Source organism: Stenella coeruleoalba (assembly GCF_951394435.1).
Source record: "Stenella coeruleoalba genome assembly, chromosome: 16".
Lineage (NCBI taxonomy): Eukaryota > Metazoa > Chordata > Mammalia > Artiodactyla > Delphinidae > Stenella > Stenella coeruleoalba.
Genome location: NC_137162.1, coordinates 8,887,336 through 8,905,764, shown reverse-complemented (window position 1 = coordinate 8,905,764; position 18,429 = coordinate 8,887,336). Strand labels below are relative to the sequence as shown.

Sequence of the window (18,429 nt, the reverse complement as noted above, 5' to 3'; positions counted from 1 at the left end):
TACCTAGACTCCTGACCTTGTTATAACATCACTTCATAATTCTCAAAATACTTGGCTCTTGAAGATTTTCTTAGCATCAGCCATGTATTCTTAAAGAGCCCAGATGATTTGTCTTTAGTGTTACATTACCCATATGTCCTCAGCCTGTAAGCCTTAACATTCTTACTGAATTTCCAGACAGAAATCCTTCAGTTTTTTCATTATTTCACAGCTTAACATGGCAGTCAGTTATTAGCATTCTTCATTTAAAGAAATGCCCTTGTTGGGAACAATGGCAGCGTTTGCCTTCAAGCTTTGGGTGTAGAAGCGGCCCTCTGGCTGGGTTCACTGTTAGTTCATCAAGATCACTGGTGATACTGTGGAGAAGCACAGCTTTCCGTATGTGACTAACGTGAAGGGGGTCGTGGAATGGAGGGCAAGGATGTTACCCATTAGGCTGTGACCATGATCGTTGCCCTTAGTTGCTGTTGTTCATCAGGTGAACATGGACCTCAGTTACCAGCACAAGTTAGAATGGGCACTGTTTATTCAGAGCTTGGTACTTCCTTGCTTACTTTACTTATGTTAACGGAATGAGCTCTGTTAAATGTTGGGCTTCACCTTTACTTTGCAATAAGACCTACCATTTGTGCCATTTCAAAACATCCTGTGCTTGTGCCTGCCAGGCATTATCCAGAGTTTCGTTTTGGACTCAAATCTGAAGCTATTGAAGAGAAAGAGAAATCTCATTTATTTGGACTTCACTATCAGAATTTGCGGTAAATTGACTTGTCTTAGGAGGAAAAGCAAATGAGATCAGAGGGAATATATTTAATTCTTGAAGAGAGACTCCTTTATGGAAATTAGCATATAATAGTAGTAATATTGCTAATAATAGTAGTAATATTTGGTCTGTACTTTGAACAGGACTTCTGCCTGGAAGCAGTAGAATAACCATCCGCATAACCGGGGTTGGGCACATTGAATATTTATAAAGAAGCACTTCTTGGCTGAAAATAGTGAAAACAGTTTGGGGACAAGCCTGTGGAAACAGAAAAACTAGCCTCTTGGGATTACTTGGGAAATAGTAGGACTAAGCTGAAATTTAAATTGGGCTATCAAGGCAAAATTTTAATTTGGCTAGAGTCCAAATTTCAGAAAAGGTTTTCTTATTCATTATCGATCCAAAATGAATAGAGCTCAGAAGAGGGGATTATTCCTGTTTCCTCTTTTGGCCAATGTTTAGACCTGTTTAGCCAACCTTCCTGATTGATTTCATCTTTTTAATCTGGACTGGTTTCTCCCTGATTAGAGCTTCTTGTGGAGTGGATGAGAAGAAAAATAAGAGTAGGGAAAGTTATTTTTAATACTTGTTGCCTTGAGCAGCTAATTGTAGATTTGCAATTAAAGGGACAAAAATGCCTGTGAAAGGTTCTGCTTTTTTGGTAACTCCGGAGAAGAACCTGGCAGGAGAGGGAAGTGGACATGTTGGAGGGAGTGGCAGCTGCGCTAGAGGCTAAGCCTATATAATATATGTGGGTGGAGTTGTCATTACTTTTGGGAGAAGGGGATTCATCTTTGTTTTTATTGGCTCTCCAGAAATAAAGTTCAGGAACTGGAAACTGAAGAAACCAGTTTGAAACGAGCCTTGTCTGACATATGTGGGAACTTACTGAATGACGGGTATCCCATCTCCTTGGACACCTAGAGAACTGAGATCTGAAAAGCTTCATAATGTTGAGGGCCTCACAGAAAACATGGCTGTTCTTCTAATGTAATCTTCCATCACTGCCAATTGCTTGCTGGAAAAAATACCAGGGATCTCTCACAACAGCCTCATAGCCCTCAGGGATCAGAAGCCTGTGCCAGGCTGAAGGTTACAATGGCACACCCTTCAGGGTCTTCTGTTGGCCACTGCTTATAGCTAATCATGCGGATCTGTAATTCAGACCATATAGTCCTTCACTTTTTTTTGTTGTTCCTTTGATCCTCTCTCACTTCCTTCTTCCTCTTGCCCTCTCTCCTTTCCTTCAATCAATAGGCAGATAATGAAAGCCGTTTGTGCAAAAGTTGACTTAGGAAAATGAGGCCATTGGTGGGTTTTTGAAGTAGATGCTTGGGGCGCCATTGTGCCATTGGTCCAGGCGATGGGGGTGGCAATGGATGAATCAGCCCGTTGCATGCCTGAAGACCAAGCATTGGCTCTGACGTGGCCTGCGTTATGCCATAATAATTGGGCCTTTTGAGGGCACAGTGAAATAGCACATTTTACTTCCAGTAATTAAAACAAAAACACATGCACTGTGCCAGGCAGTAGCTTAGGAGATGCCCTTGTCCTTACTTTGGGCCCAGCTCACATTTAAGCAGAACATACCTCTGGAGATTCAGAAAAACAGTAGGTGTTTGTGGGCACCACTGGATTGTAAAACATGCATCTTAGTAAGCTGATTATTTGGATGGTGTATAGATTTTTCAAGTCTAGTAACTTTGAAGAGGAACATGTTGGGAAAATATTGAAGCAAAATTTCTACCCTGAAATACAACTTCTTGGGAAAATGTGGAGTAGGGTTAACAGCTTTGGGCTAGACGTCAGGAAACCGAGGTCTGGCGCAGTTAGCTGGGTGTCCTGGGGTGCGTGAGGGACTTGAGGCTCCAGCTCTTCCTGAGAGGCTCTCTGAGGCTCATCCCCATGCTGACATGGCCTGACCTGATGTCTCTTTCCTTTCGAAAGGCAAAGGTTCTCAGCTTCTGCAAGTATGGACTTGTTATATTAAGTATTTCAGTGGATGAAGTTTTGAAATAAAAACTGAAATGCTTTACCTCTTCCTGCTTAGAGTCCTTAAATGACTCGATAATCATCGCTTCTAAAGGACACTATTGTTTCCATAGTTTTTTCCCACTATTTCCTTCAATAGTCTTCCCTCTCACAACAAACAAATGAGAGTGATGTTATTTTACAGGTGGGGAAACCATAATAAATGTATGTATGCTACATGAATGACAGCCAGAGGTGGGGGGGAGTGTAGTTCGTGGATACAAGAGTTTGCTTGACCCATCTAAGAGTTTCCAGTTTCCTTCACAGGATGTGAGTTCTTCAAACCTAGGATGTAACTCTTGATAGAAGTGTTTCTTACTGAGTTTGAGGATGTAACGATGGAAGCCATGGGCACTGACTTTGCCGTAGGTTGAGGGAGAAGCATGGAGAATATTTAAGTTGATCCATTGGGAAGTCATGCCTAATTTATCCCCAACAAGTTCCTCAATTTATCTTCAGCTGTACTCTTCCCTCCTCCGTGCTTATCTCCTCTCTTTCTCTCTCACGCACACACGCACATGTACAAAATCCACACACAGAATCCTTCTTCTGAAGGATTACTCTTCAAGGCCTGTTCCCACCTCCTGCAAGACACCTTCCTACATTCCCTCTATCACATTAATCTCACCTCTTCCTATGTTCCCAAAAGCATACTTTCTTGTATTTCAGCTACAGCACTTATCAAAGCCCCATCTATTTCTATTTTCAGAGTAAATTTTGTGCACAAGTAGTTTCTTACTGGTTTATGAGCCCCTAGAGGTCAGGAACCCCTTTGTTCACAGCTCCCTAGCACCAAACAGTGCGTTGTATGAAGTGAATGCAGTAAATATGGAACTAGATTGAAATTTGTCCATAGATTTTTCCCCAAGTGCCTATGTCCTTGTATTAGGTGCTGTGAGGGCCTTTAGAAGTAACATAGCATAGTCCCTAACCTCAGGGGTTTGAAAAAATGAAGATATTTTCAAAATGAATGAGTGAGATGAATGCCATTGTCTTAGCAGTGGCCAGAGAAGAAAGGATATTGATTTCATAAACTGGCTAAAATATCTTTTGCCAGATTGTAGCTTGAGGTGGATATATTCTTTAGGTTTTCACCCCATACTTAAAGCCACATAATTTTTTTTTCTTTTGGGGTGTTTCCATTTCAATGCACTTTTAAAAATACCTGATTGTGACATGTTTCTTGGGAGATCATGCTTGAAGACCTTGAGTTACCTTCTGACCATATTTCAGTCAAGGCTTTAATCACATCCTCAGCCATTTGAATTATTTAGCATCTTTTTGAGATTACATTTTTTATTCCTAATTATATGACAAAGATATATACCATGAAATATTTATCATGTAATTATGATTAAAACGCACAGTCTCCCCAAAGATGTGAGTAATAACGTTAAGTATTCTATATTTAATTAAAGGAGTCTGGTGGACTGTGCTGGGTTGCCTTGGTTAAGCTGAGAACTACGTTTCCCAGCATCCCCTTGCCTGCCTGTTTCCGGGTTAGAGTTGGCCCAAAGAGGAACATACACAGACTGGGATGGCCATTACTCTCTGAGGTTTGTTGGATGTCAGGTGCAGTGATGGATGGCAGCAGAGGTGTCTGATGGGTTCCTTGCTTTCTTCTGATCTGCATCTAGCATTTCTTTCTGACTCTTGGCCCTGAGGCCCACCACCAGATGGGTGGCTGCAGAATGACAGGACTGCAGCTGCGCAGAGGCCTCGCCCCAGCTTCCCTTTGCAGTCCTTTTGGTGTCTGGACATGCCTGCCCTCTCCGATAGACGGCTTGGTGACTGCTGATCCTCCAGCATCCCTTCCAGACCTTTACGCTCCTCCCTCAGCTTTTCCCACAACTATATATGGTCAGGTTCCTATAATAAAGCCCTATTCCATGACCTCGTGGTGTCTCTGCTCCCCTGACTGAACCTAACTGACACAAGTAGGAGAATTAGAAGCAAGTGTGAAGTCTTTTTTCAAAAGGCATTTCATTCTTTCAGAGCCTTTTGCTTTTAACGTTGTTATAAAGGGCAAATGTTTAGAGGTGAACCAAGGTGCTAAAGCCTTTCTGACTTGCTTCCGTGGTCTCTAGAGCATAATAAGATGTCTTTCATGAGAAGATGACCCTTCTGACCCACTAGCGTTTGTGAGGGTGGGTTTGTGCTGATCCAGACAAACTCAGATTTGTGAAAGCTCCTAAAAGAGAATTGACACTCACCGTGTGTTTATTTCTGTCCTTCATCCCTTCCCCCCTTCTCTCTCTTTCTCTTTCACAAACACACACACACACACACACACACACACACACACACACACACACACACACACACACACACGACCCTTACGCTTTTAGGACCAGTGGTAGGGATTTTTTATTAGGGGTCCAGGTTTTACCTAGAGTAGGAATATAACAAATCCATGCCCTTAACCTTACTCAGGAACGTGCCTTAATGCCACTAAGCTCACTGGCCACCAAAGTATTCCCTTTGTGGGTCACTTTTTGTTTTCCTAACATTTTCATTCATCCACCATCTACCCACCCATCCATCAATCCATTCTTCCCTTCCTCCATCCACCCATTTACCCATCCATCCATCCGTTCACCCATCTATCCATCTGTCCGTCCATCCGTCTGTCCATCCATCCATCCATCCATCCACCCACCCACCTACACTTCTAAATGACCTGACTTGGACACAGCATTGGGTTCAGGATGGTGGGGTCTGTAGCTGACATGTTGGGTTTGAGTGCAGTTGCTGTTACTAGCTAACTATGGAATTTGCGGTTGTTATTTAATTTCTGAGCCCCATGTCCTTGGTCTTTTATGTGGTGATGATAATGTGGTGCCTATTTCATAGGGTGGTTATAAGGATTAGATGAGATAATGGGTATAAAGTGATTAACACTGATATATGGTCTGTTACCATTACAAAATGTTAATTGGTGATGTTATTATTGTCCCCAACTTTATTGAGATATAATTGAGGTATGATTGTTGTTATAATTAATCAAAGATGAATTTTTGCTTTTGTCTTCAAGAAGCTTACAGTTTACTGGGTCAGGCAGGCACATAAGCCAGCGAAGTGGCCTGAGGCTGAGAGGAAGGAGATAAGAATTAGATATTTTTCTCTTAAGCCTAGAGATATTGGCGGTGTAGTGAATGAACATTATGTGGATACATACCAAATGTAAATATATTACATATCATGATAATAATCATTGTTAAAAAAAAAAAGTCTCTCAAATTACCACCCCCCAACATATCTTCTGCACAATTGCACTTTCAGTCCTGGACCAAGGCTCCATGGGATGGACACAAAGCCACAGGACTGTGTATATAACCTCAGCTCACCCCTCTCCAGCACATTTAAATGATTTAAGATAATACTTGACTCAAGGGCAGCTGACTTTCTGGTTGGACCTGGAGTAGTGACCTTGGACTTTCGTTGTCTTGCTGAAGAAAGATGAGTTGGATCAAATGGAATTCCCTCCTAGGGCACTAAAGAGACTGAGGCAATGGTGGTGGGTTCCACAACTGAATGGTGGGTCCTACATATTTAGGGGCTGGGGAAGCCACTTCTGGCCCACGTGCAAGCAGGTAAGTTAAGGAGAAGGGAACAGAGGTGTGCACCGAGGAGCAGAGACCTCGGGGCCCCTGAGAAATGGAGATCTTGCTTCCACCGAGATATTTGGTCTGGGGCTACTTTTTGCAGTGGTGTGTAGGCTGTGTCTTCTTTTGTATTTCTTGCCTTGCATTTCTTGGAGTCTCTGAGATGCAGTTCTATAGGTCCATTTATTCTTTCTTGTACGGACCTTGTCCAGTTGTATCAAGTTTATGTTCACCTTATAAAATAAATTGGGTAGCTTCCTTAATTTTTCTAGTCTCTGAAATGATTTAAAACAATGATTATAAATTCCTTGAAAGTTTGGTAAAAGCTGTGTAGAAAATCATCTGGACCTTGTAGGCTTTAAGTGTTAGGGGTGGTAGAGACTCTACATTAGCAGTTCAGTTTGATTTATTTAGGCAGATTCTTTTGAGTCGATTTTAGTAATTTGAACATATATATTTTAAAAACCTATTTATTTCATGTAAATTTTCAAATTTATTGTTCATAGTATTCTTTTGATTTAAAAAATCTTTACTGTTTACTTTACTATTCCTGATATTGATTATTTGTGACTTTTATAGATCAGTCTGGCTCTTTGGTTCTCTTTCATGCTTCTTTACTGGAACACAAAACTCACTAATTCTCAGTCTTATTTTAAAATAAATGTATATAAAGCTATATATTTACTTTTAAGTACATTCTTCATTGTATCTCACCAGTTTTGATATGAGTTATTTCATAGTTGTTTGGTTCCACATACTTAATAATTATTTCCACTGAGTTTTCCTCTTTTACCCATGAATTATTGAGATGTACATTTAAAATTCCAAACATGTAGGTTATTTTTTAATTGATTTATAGCTTAATGACAGTGTAGTCAGAAAGAGTGGTCTGAATAATACCAATTTTTTTTTTAACATCTTTATTGGAGTATAATTGCTTTACAATGGTGTGTTAGTTTCTGCTTTACAACAAAGTGAATCAGTTATACATATGTTCCCATATCTCTTTCCTCTTGCATCTCCCTCCCTCCCACCCTCCCTACCCCACCCCTCTAGGTGGTCACAGACCACCTAGCTGATCTCCCTGTGTCATGCGGCTGCTTCCTACTAGCTATCCACCTTACATTTGGTAGTGTATATATGTCCATGCCACTCTCTCACTTTGTCACAGCTTACCCTTTGAATGATACCAATTTTTGTGATTTAAGTTTTCCATTGTGACACAAGTAGGTTTTTATACATCTACAAAGATTTTTTTTCTCTACTTGTCAGGTGCATGGTTCAGTTTTTATATTTATTAGATTGCTGATTTTGTTGTTCAGATCTGTTATGTTCTTTTTTTTTCTTTAAATAGACCCAATCTTTAAATTGCTTTTTAGTTTGTTTAATACATTTATTTATTTATTTTTGGCTGCGTTGGGTCTTTGTTGCTGCACGTGGGTTTTCTCTAGTTGCGGCGAACGGGGCTACTCTTTGTTGTGGTGCGCAGGCTTCTCATTGCAGTGGCTTCTCTTGTTGCAGAGCACAGGCTCTAGGCACGGGGGCTTCAGTAGTTGTGACACACAGGCTCAGTAGTTATGGTACACAGGCTTAGTTGCTTCGTGGCCTGTGGGATCTTCCTGGACCAGGGCTCGAACCCGTGTCCCCTGCATTGGTAGGAGGATTCTTAGCCACTGCGCCACCAGGGAAGTCCTGTTATGTTCTTATTAATTTTGAACTATATCATCTGTCAGTTTTCTGATGTGTTAAGCTCTCCCACTATGTTGATTTGTCAGTTTCTGCTTGTAATTCTGATTTTTCTTTGTGTATTTTTTTGCCTTTTACTTTATGTATGTTTATATATTTTATGAATTACAATATTTTGAGGCTATGTTATCAGATATATACAAGTTTATGATTATTATAACTTCTAGGTGGATTTTTTCCTTTAATTATTACAAAGTATGCCTCTTCATCCCTATGAATACCTTTTGCTTTAAGTATTATCTGATGTAATATTACCCTGTGAGCTTTATTTTGGTTAACATTTGCGTGTCATGTATATTTATATATATGTATGTTTTCAGCCTTGGGGATTTCACGTATATCTATTTTTTTTTTTTTTTTTGCGGTACACGGGCCTCTCACTGTTGTGGCCTCTCCCGTTGCGGAGCACAGGCTCCGGACGCGCAGGCTCAGCGGCCATGGCTCACGGGCCCAGCCGCTCTGCGGCATGTGGGATCTTCCCGGACCAGGGCACGAACCCGTGTCCCCTGCATCGGCAGGCGGACTCTCAACCACTGCGCCACCAAGGAAGCCCACGTATATCTATTTTAAGTATCTCATACCTGGATTAAAAATGCAAAAGCAATCTAATAATATCAGTCTTTTAACTGATGAATTTAATCCATTTAGATTTTGTATGTGTGTGTGTGATCACTGAACATATGAGTTTATTTCTACAGTTTCTACTGTCTTGTTGCACATTTTTGTTTACTATGCTTTTGTTTTCTCTTTCCTCTTTCTCTGCTGTCTATTGGATTGATAGAGTTTTTCATGTTCCTCCCTATTCTTCCACCTCACTTCTGGTTTGGAAACTATAAGTTGGTAGTTACCCTTAAAATGTTAACACTCATAATTAACTGTAAAATTTTCTGTCATACTCTATAATTATTCAGTAATTCTAGCCTCTTCCCATCAACCACAGTGGTCTCTCATATGTTACCTACTCACTGAACACTCTATTCCACTATCCTTTAATTGATGTTTATAGTTTTAGTTTTACCCAATTTTAAATTATCAAAGTTTTTTTTTGTATAATCTAGCAGTTAATTAAATGTGTTAACATATATATTTTTTATCTTTGCCCATAGTTGTTTGTTCCCTTTGGTTAATTTTTCTTCTTGCTGAAATATATCCTTTAGTAGTTTTTTTTTGTTTTCCTAGTAAGAACCTGAGTATATGTCTGTATTCCAGATAATGCCTTTATTTTGTCCTCACTCTTGAAGGATAGTTCAGCTAGATATAAAATTCTAACTTGAAAGTTACTTTCTCCTCAGCATCCTTGTTTTTTAAAAATCATCTGAAAAAAAAAAAAAAATCATCTGTATTTCCTGTTGACAGGTCTGTTGTGAGACTATTGTTCCTTTACAGAACATCTGTCTTTTTTCCCCCTCTGTGTATTAGTCAGGATTCTCCAGAGAGAACCAATAAGGGGGGTGTGTGTGTGTGTGTGTGTATGTTTGTGTGTGGATACTTGTTTTAAGGAATTGGCTCATGCAATTTTGGTGGCTTGCTGAGTCCAAAATCTGATAGAATAGGCTGCAGGCTGGAGACTGAGGAAAGAGTTGCAGTTCAAATCCAAAGGCAGCTTGCTGGTGAAGTAGAATGAGCCAATGTTGCACATGAAATCTGAAGGCAGTCTGTGGCAGAACCTCTCCTGCTTGGGGAAGGTCAACCTTTTGTTCTATTCAGGCCTTCCGTTGATTGGATGGGGCCCACCCACATTATGGAGGGCAATCTGCTTTACTCAGAGTCTACTGATTTAAGTATAAATCTCATCCCAAACACCCTCACAGAAACAGCCAGAATAATGTTTGACCAAGTATCTGGGCATAATGGCTCAGCCGAGTTGCACATAAAATTAACCATCACACTCTGCAAAATATTGTCTTTGTATCCTTTATATTCTGTGGTTTCACTGTGGTGTTTCTAGGTGTGGATTTATTTATATCCCTGCTTGATACTCAACATATAGTACAAATCTTCAATTCTGGAAGATTTTCAGCATTTATATCTTTGAATATTGCTTGTCCAGTATTCCCTGTATTCTCTTGTTCTGGCTCCTGCTTGATGAATGTTGGAATCTTATAATTCTTCCTCCATGTCTCTTAATTGCTCTTTCATATTTTAATTTTATTTTCTCTCCATGCTGTGTTCTGGGTGAGTTCCTCAGAACAGTCTTCCAATTTACTAGTTCTCTCTTTGTATCTAGTCCAGAATTTATTCCACCTAGTAAGTTTTTCTCATTTCTAGGGTTTCAATTCTTTTCATATCTACCTCTTCTTGCTTTACACTTGCCTATTTTTTTTTTTTTTTTTTTTTTGCGGTACGCGGGCCTCTCACTGTTGTGGCCTCTCCCGTTGCGGAGCACAGGCTCCGGATGTGCAGGCTCAGCGGCCATGGCTCACGGGCCCAGCCGCTCCGCGGCATGTGGGATCTTCCTGGACCAGGGCATGAACCCATGTCCCCTGCATCGGCAGGTGGACTCTCAACCACTGCGCCACCAGGGAAGCCCCACTTGCCTATTTTTGATATACAGTTGACCGTTGAACAATGTGGGGGTTAGGGGCACTGACCCCTTTGCAGTTGAAAATCTGTGTATAACTTTATAGTCAGCCCTCTGTATCCACAGTTCCACCTCTGTGGCTTCAACCAACAGTGGCTTGTGTGGTACTATAGTGCATATTTATTGAAAAAAAAAATCCACGTATAAGTGGACCCACACAGTTCAAACCTATGTTGTCCAAGGGTCAATTGTATAATTCCTTGAATTGCTTTAAATGAATTTATGCCTTCATTTACCTCTTTGAATATTTTGAACATAAATAAAATCTTTGGTTGATGGAGCTGTAAAATCAGTTTCATCTGGAGTTTAATACATGTTTCAATTTTGATTTTGGTGGCTGACTTGTAATTTTGTTTTTTTAGACCTTTTTCCCCCTACCCTCCAGCTTTACTGAGGTTAATTGACAAATAAAATTATAAGATATTTAAAACATACAGTGTGATGATTTGATATACGTATACATTGTGACAGGATTCCCCCACCGAGTTTTGAATAGGGGTTTTAACTTTTGGTCCTTCGTTGTTGATGTTGATTTTTCTCTCTTTATACTTCCCTCTTCCTGTCTAGTAGTCCCCTTCTACCCAGCAGAAATTAAACTCCCTGCTGCTGCTTCCTGCTTCCAGTCCCAGAGATCAGCTGGTCAAGTCCATAGGAATGTTTATTTCTTGTTTTGGAGTCTGAATCTGTCGCTTTTTGTTTTCCCTTACAATTTGGCTGTCATTGCTGTGGTGTCTGGAGCAGAGGGGTGATCAAAATGTGAGCTTAGTGTGTTGTCTTGACTAGCTAGCTCATGTGTTTTAAACATTTTTGCTTTACAAATGGCATAAGATGGATGATCTGACTGGAAAGAGTTAGAAAACAAAAGTAGTGGTTCAAATATTTAGAGTCTCCTGGTATTGCCTACATTGAAAATAAATTTTGGTTGATGAAATGAACCAAGGGGTTGTTTTTGCAAATCTTAGGCCAGGTGGATCATCTCTCGGATTTTATTCTACTACCACTACTGTTATGACCACCAGGTCAGGAGGAAGTGCCACTTGTCTTGGTTGGCTAATGGCAGGATGATTTTGTCCAGATCATTTCATCTTTCGGTGTGAAATGGAGATTGTGCCATCCTGATTTACGTCATTGGAAATAACAGCTGTGAAAACACTTTGAAAAACATTTTGAAGAGCTAGGCCACAGTGAGTGGTATTGTTATTAATACTCCTTGTTAATTCTCATTGGAGAGAGTAGTGTTGCGTGGTCCTGGAAAACGGTTTTGGAAGCAGGTGGATCTACGTTCTTACTAGTTGTGTGATCTTAGTGGGTAGATCAGTTAACCTGACTCATCTTCTTTAGAAGAGATAGACAGTAGCTGTCACTCCTCAGTCCTTTTACTTTGTTCTGTTAGCTTAGGATCAGAGGTCAACTTTCCTTTGTCTCATCTGGAAACTTCAGTAGGGCCAATTTCCATCTCAGAGTTAAATAGGGGACTTGAGAAGCCCAGGCACTTTGCCCTTTATCAACCCCCAAAGTGGTTTCTCTTTCCAGAGCTTTATCTATATGAAGCCATTCTCATCCCTGAGAAAACTAACCAATTGCATTTCATTGTTGTTTGATTCCTTGGCTACAGGGCCCTAGGACTTGGAAGAGGTTCGGAGGGACATGTCCAAGGGGCCCAGGGAGGCAGATCAGGCTAAGGGTGCTGGTTTCCTACCCAGCACCCTGTCCTCCTTGCCCACCACCTCCACGCTTCCTGAGGACAGGTGCTTGTGATGAGCACACCCACGGTGCGGGCTGTCTGTCCTTTTCTCTTCTTACTGTCATTCATGAGAGCTGCACCAGGAAGGAATGCATGTGGACCATGGAACCTCCAAAACGACAGAGGATTCAGACGTGGTGTGTAAGTAGGAACATCATTCCTGCCCTGCTGAGAGGCGACCGTGATTTACATGTAAGAATATGGACTTGGCCACAAGGAACCTGAGCGAGGAGCTCTGTGGCCTTGGGCTGGTTTGGGCTTCCTCACCGCTAACATGGGGATGTTGCAGTTGTGGATGCGGCTCAAAGTCCACAGCACAGGGAATGGCACTTTTTATTGCTCTGGTTGTGCCTGTCCTGGGGAAGGGGGCTGGTCCTCACTGCAGGGAAGCTCCTTGAGGGGTCCTGGGGCAGGGTCCTCAGGATGATTCTGCAGTACCCCTGACTCTGGTGTCTTCTTTAAAGTGGCCTCTTCAGTTCCTTCTTTGGCCATTTTCTAAGAATCTGACCAATACCAGTTCCTTCCTGAATTTAACTTGCTCTAAAGCCAAATCAACTTGGATGAAGCGACCAGGATCGGTGCATTTTCTTCTCTTGGTTCCCCATATGAATGGAGGTTATCGTTGCAAGAAGGTGGGACAGTCATATTTTATTCACTGCTTTGATGCTGAATCTTGACAAATATTAAAAGTGAAGAGTATACGGGGAGGGGATCCCAACCCAAGCCAGGAAGCTTTTGAGTGGCTAGAAAAATCATTGCATTAAGCCGTAATAAACATCAGTCTGCAGGTATGTTATAGTTTTATGTTTTTTAGAGAACATTTCTACCTGTAACTGCTTTTGTATTGGAGTAGGAAAGCTGGACCCAAATCTGAAAACCTTTCATCTGTTAGCCCTAATACATACTCACAAGTACATCGCAGTCTTGGGGAAGTACAATTAAAAGGCGTAATCCTTTTTTCAAGTCCTCAGGTTTAATTTTCATGATTACGGTAGATTATGAGGCATTCTGCGTCTCGGTCTCCAAGAGAGACAGCGCCTTCTCTTCAGTCCCTTTCAACAGTTGTTTATGGCAGTTTCAGCCTCTTTCTGCCTCTCGGAGGCTCTTTATTTTTAAAGCAAGGCAGACAAGGCCTAAAATTATTCCATTAAAGAGGGGCAATTTTTGTAATGGGACTTAGAGTGCTTTGCAGAAGTGCAGGCAAGTTTCTTCAATATCCTGAGCATTATTCGCTCATTTAGTTAAATGATGTTTCTAATTCCCTGGTAATTACGTGTAATGAGGCACTTTTTCTCTTCTTGATGAGACTTTAGCCTAATATGAGATGGCGTATTTTTTTCTTTTTTTTTTTTTCCATGGGGATAATTACCCCTTCCCAGGAAAAGCAGGGTTTGTTGCACAGAATATAGCAAATTATTTTATTTCCTGCCATCTTGACTGCCAGTAAATTATAAAATTAAGTTTCAGTGTTGCATTAGCACCATTTTGGAAAAAGCTCCAGACTATTTTTCTTTTTCTTTTCTTTCTTTTTTCTTTTTTCTTTTCTTTTCTTTCTTTTTTCTTTTTTCTTTTCTTTTCTTTCTTTTTTTTTTTTTTTTTAAAATTCATGTACTGCTGTCCTCTGGGATTGTAGAGGCTATTATTCATAGAATAGATGTTTTTCTGCCAATTCCTAGTATTCAGATGTATTGAAGCAGCAACATAGGTTTAATTTTTCTGGCTGATATCCAACGTAGAATGTTCTTGTAAGCGTCTTTGTGTTCGGATAATTATCATCACAAAGTTAAGTAATATGTCCCTTCTTTCTCTGCTCTCCCCTCACTCCTCCTTTGGATGTCAAATTACCTTTTTTTTGTGCAGTGCTTCAATTAGATGCAAAGCAACTAAATTTGTATCACATGAAAGTGGTGACACCAACTATTAAAAGGCAAGAAATTCAGAGTTAATATAGTCACTCTCCCTCACTCTTGCTGTTGTTAAAAAGCAAATTTGAAGAGAGAAAAATATGAAGAGAACATAATTAATTAAGGACAATGTCATGTCATATTTTTACTGATTTTAGAATAGTACGTGTGTGTGCATGTGTGTCCATGCATGCGTGTGTGTGTGTGTGCTTCTGCTTTTTTGGTCTTTGTTTCTGAAGAAGAAATATTTCTTAGGTAGCAGAATGGGATGGAAAGAGAAAAAGAGAGCCGAGAACTGGGAGTCAGGTGCTAGAGTTTTAGGCTCTGCCTCACCTGGCTGTGTGGTTTGGGCGTGACGACCTTTTCGAGCCTCAGTTTCCTCCTCTGGAAAATGCACGGGTTCCAGCAGAAGAGCTGTAAGAGTTTAGGAACCTGAAAGGTCTCCATTTTAATTAGTGAAAGGATCATGTATTGGGGTCATTCCAAAGCAGCCTAGATTTGAGGTGTGTGTGTTCCATTACTTTAGTGGAACATATACCTGTGGCTTCTAATCGATGTCCCAGTATTTTCTTTTTCTTGAGGATGACTGAAGACTCTTTTTGTTTGTCCTTTTCGTATAAATGGAAAACACCTGTTTGATGTGGGCTGATTTCTCCATGTTTCGGGAATGGGGAATGTTCACTGAAATGATGAGCCTTTCTCACTCACGTGTGTCATCAACCTGCAATAAAAACCTCCCATCTGGAGTTTTTATTTTAAGAAACTGCTGTTCGGGGTAATTCTGTTTTAGGGTATTTGTGTTACTTACTTCATTTTTCCCCTTGGGATCACCGAGATTCATCTGCTGCTTCCTGGTGGAATGTGTTTGTCTCCTGTGTGTTGGATGACTCTGGTGCCCAACCTGGGGACCTGGCACAGGCCAGCACCTGTGGCCTAAGTACCCCTGTGTCACAGTAAGAAGTACACTTTACACTGGGTTGGATAGTGTCCACACAAAATTCATGTCCATCCAGAACCCATGAATGTGACCTTGTTTGGAAATAGGGTCTTTGCAAATGCAATCCAGGTAAGATGTGGCCATATGCAATTAGGGTGGGCCCTAAATCCAATGTGACTACTGTCCTTATAAGAAGAGGAACATTTGCGCAGACACACAGAAGGAAGATGGAGGCAGAGATTGGAGTGATGCACTTACAAGCCAAGGCACACTGGGGACACCAGAAGCTGGAAGAGGCAAGCATCCACTAGAGGCTTTGGAGGGAGCACACCCTGCCAACACCTTGATTGTAGACTTCTGGACCCCAGAACTGAGAGTAAATCTCTGTTGTTTGAAGTCACCAAGTTCAGGGTAATTTGTTACAGCAGCGATAGAAAACTAATACAGGCTCTAAGGCACATTCTGATAATTCTGCATCTAGGTAGAAACTGCTGATGAAACCTTTTTTGTGTGTGATTAGTTTGACATATTTCCGTCACTTATAAACATCTATACAAATCTCAGAAAAGAATTTCCCCCTTGGGGGAAAATGGATCTGTATTTTTAATTTTTCCAGCTTTACTGAGATATAATTGACATATAACGTGGTGTAAGTTTAAGGTGTACAACATGTTGATTTGATACACTTATATACAGTGAAATGATTACCGCTGTGTCATTAGCTAACACCTCTGTCACCCCACATAACAGCCATTTCTTTTTTTGTGATGAGAACCTTGAAGATCTACTCTCTTAGCAACTTTCAAGTATATAGTACAGTATAATAATCACTATGCTGTACATTAGATCCCCAAACATATTCGTTCCTATGACTGAAAAGTTTCTCCCCTTTGACCAACATCTCTCCATTTTCCCCAAACCTCAAACCCTGGTAATAGCCATTCTACTCTGTTTCTATGACTTTGGCTCTTTTTAGATTTCACACATAAGGGATACCATACAGTATTTGGCTTTGGCTTTGGCTTCTTCCACTTAGCATAATGCCCATAAGGTCCATCTGTGTAGTCACAAATGGCAGGATTTCTTTCTTTCTCATGGCTGAATGATACTCCATTGTGTATTTGTACCACATCTTCTTTACCCACTCATTAGTTGACGGTCACTTAGGTTGCTTCCATGTCTTGACTCTTGTGAATAATGCTGAAGCGAACCTGGGACTGCATATATCTCTTCAAGATCCTGACTTCGTTTCCTTTGGATATATACCCAGAAGCGGGATTGCTGCAACATTTTAAATTTTTTGAGGAGCCTCCATACTGTTTTCCATATGGTTGTACCAATTTATACTCCCACCAACAGTGCACAAGTTTGATCTTTTCTCCACATCCTCGGCAACACTTGTTATCTCTCGGTTTTTTGATGAGTCATTCTAATAGGTGTGAGGTGTTGTCTCCCTTGTGGTTTTTGTTTACATTTTCCTTATTAATAGTGATGCTGAGCATCTTTTCATGTACCTGTTGGCCATTTGTATTGACACATATTTTAACTGGTGGTTAAATATGGAGGGTGTAAGATGCCACTGGCCCATGTGGGATTGGCCAAATGTTTTGTCTGCTCGTCCAGGCCTGAGCATCCCCAGGGAGGAAGCCAACCTCTGGGCTGGCCTAACACAAGCTTCCAGTTGTTTGTTGCTACTTTAAGGGAACCTTGGGAGTGTTCAGTGGACATCTCAGGGGAGGTGAAGTCAGCAGGGCAGGCTTGGCTGCCCTTCCTCCTTCCTGACTTTAGTCTTTCCACCTGTAAAATGGAACTACTAATGCACTAAACTGTGCGTGAGCGTCAGGTGAAATCAAGAACATGTGATTTAATTCTGCAGTGAGCTCGGTAGATAATTGTTGTTGTTATTTTGATTTCATGTTGGTAAGCCGACCCCCAGGCTTTGAAATGGATACCTGGAGACGAATCTGTGTTGTAATCTCAAGTTACAACTCTGGAGAAGGAATTTTTATTTGTAAGAATGAACAATGGTAGAGGAAACCTGTGTCGCGCTGAATTCAAGAAATGGGACACCCGGCCACTGGCATTGGGGACGCTTCCAGCAGATTCGGCAACCTTTGCTTGAGTTCTTGTTCACTGCAATGACCACTGACCACTTGCTGAGACATCTTCACCAATGTCCAGGTGATCCTCATGTTGTTCCTTGGGTGGCCGAGGGTGGAGGCTGAGGGAGCAGGTGAAAAGGGGGAGGGCTGGCAGTTCCTCTTAGCGTAGGAATCAACACAGATTTGAATATTCAGTCCTAAGGGTTATAAATAATGTGAGTTTTCATTGACGGGAAAGCAGTGCTACATTTAGTACAATAATTAGTTATTTGATTACTTTTGTTTTAGCCTGAAGTAGAGGACAATTGACAAATGTGAATACCTCTGAGACTGATGGGGCACAGTAAACTAACTTTATTTATTACAAAATGCAATTTTATTAATATGAATTGACAGTAATTAATTTGCTAGTGTTGATGTTGTTAATAATTGCATGTAATTTATGAAATATTCATGCTAGAGCAGAATAAAATAACGCATAGGTCCTCTGGCTTATTTGTTTAAAAGGCTGAATATTTCAACAAAGCTTTTCGAATTCAGTGTATTCATATTACAGTGGCTTGAAATCCCACAAAATAACCACAAATATTTGGTTGCATTGTGCCTTTACATTCCTTATTTTAGCAGTTCTTAACTTGACTTCCAGGCACTTCCAGGGATACTGTGACTGTACCTCAGCACACCATGACACTCCTGAAATTAAATAGGAGAATGTAATTTTTACGAGCATCCTCCAAAGATAAAGTACTTACCACTGCACTGTCTATCTTAATCTTCATAAAAATTCCAAAAATAGCTATTTTATTCCCATTTCACAGGTAAGGAAACTAAGGCTGTGAGTGGAGAAGCCTTGGTTCTCGGTAGCCGTGCAAGGTCAAGTGGCAGAGGCAAGCCTCAGCCCAGGTCCTCTAGCTCCTCAATCCAGGACCCACAGAGTGAAATCTAATTTTGCTTTTATTCCAATTTTTTTTTTTTTCTGAATGAAAGTATGGGCTGTTTCCCCCTCCTAATTCAGT

The 18,429-nt window shown here is 40.8% G+C and overlaps 1 protein-coding gene across 2 annotated transcripts in view; it reads left to right on the top strand.

Moving 5' to 3' along the window:
• The window catches only part of BUB3 (BUB3 mitotic checkpoint protein), an 80,197-nt gene that overhangs the window by 14,821 nt on the left and 46,947 nt on the right, over nucleotides 1-18,429 (top strand). The window contains exon 8 of one of the 2 annotated variants that reach the window (XR_013824164.1): nucleotides 12,342-12,611. Coding sequence is in view for 1 of the 2 variants with exons in the window: in XM_079899170.1 (XP_079755296.1) it covers nucleotides 12,342-12,408 (67 nt within the window). In the remaining variant the exon portion in view is untranslated. Of the gene's footprint in view, nucleotides 1-12,341; nucleotides 16,824-18,429 lie in introns of those variants that run through there. The other variant, XM_079899170.1, reaches the window with a different exon arrangement.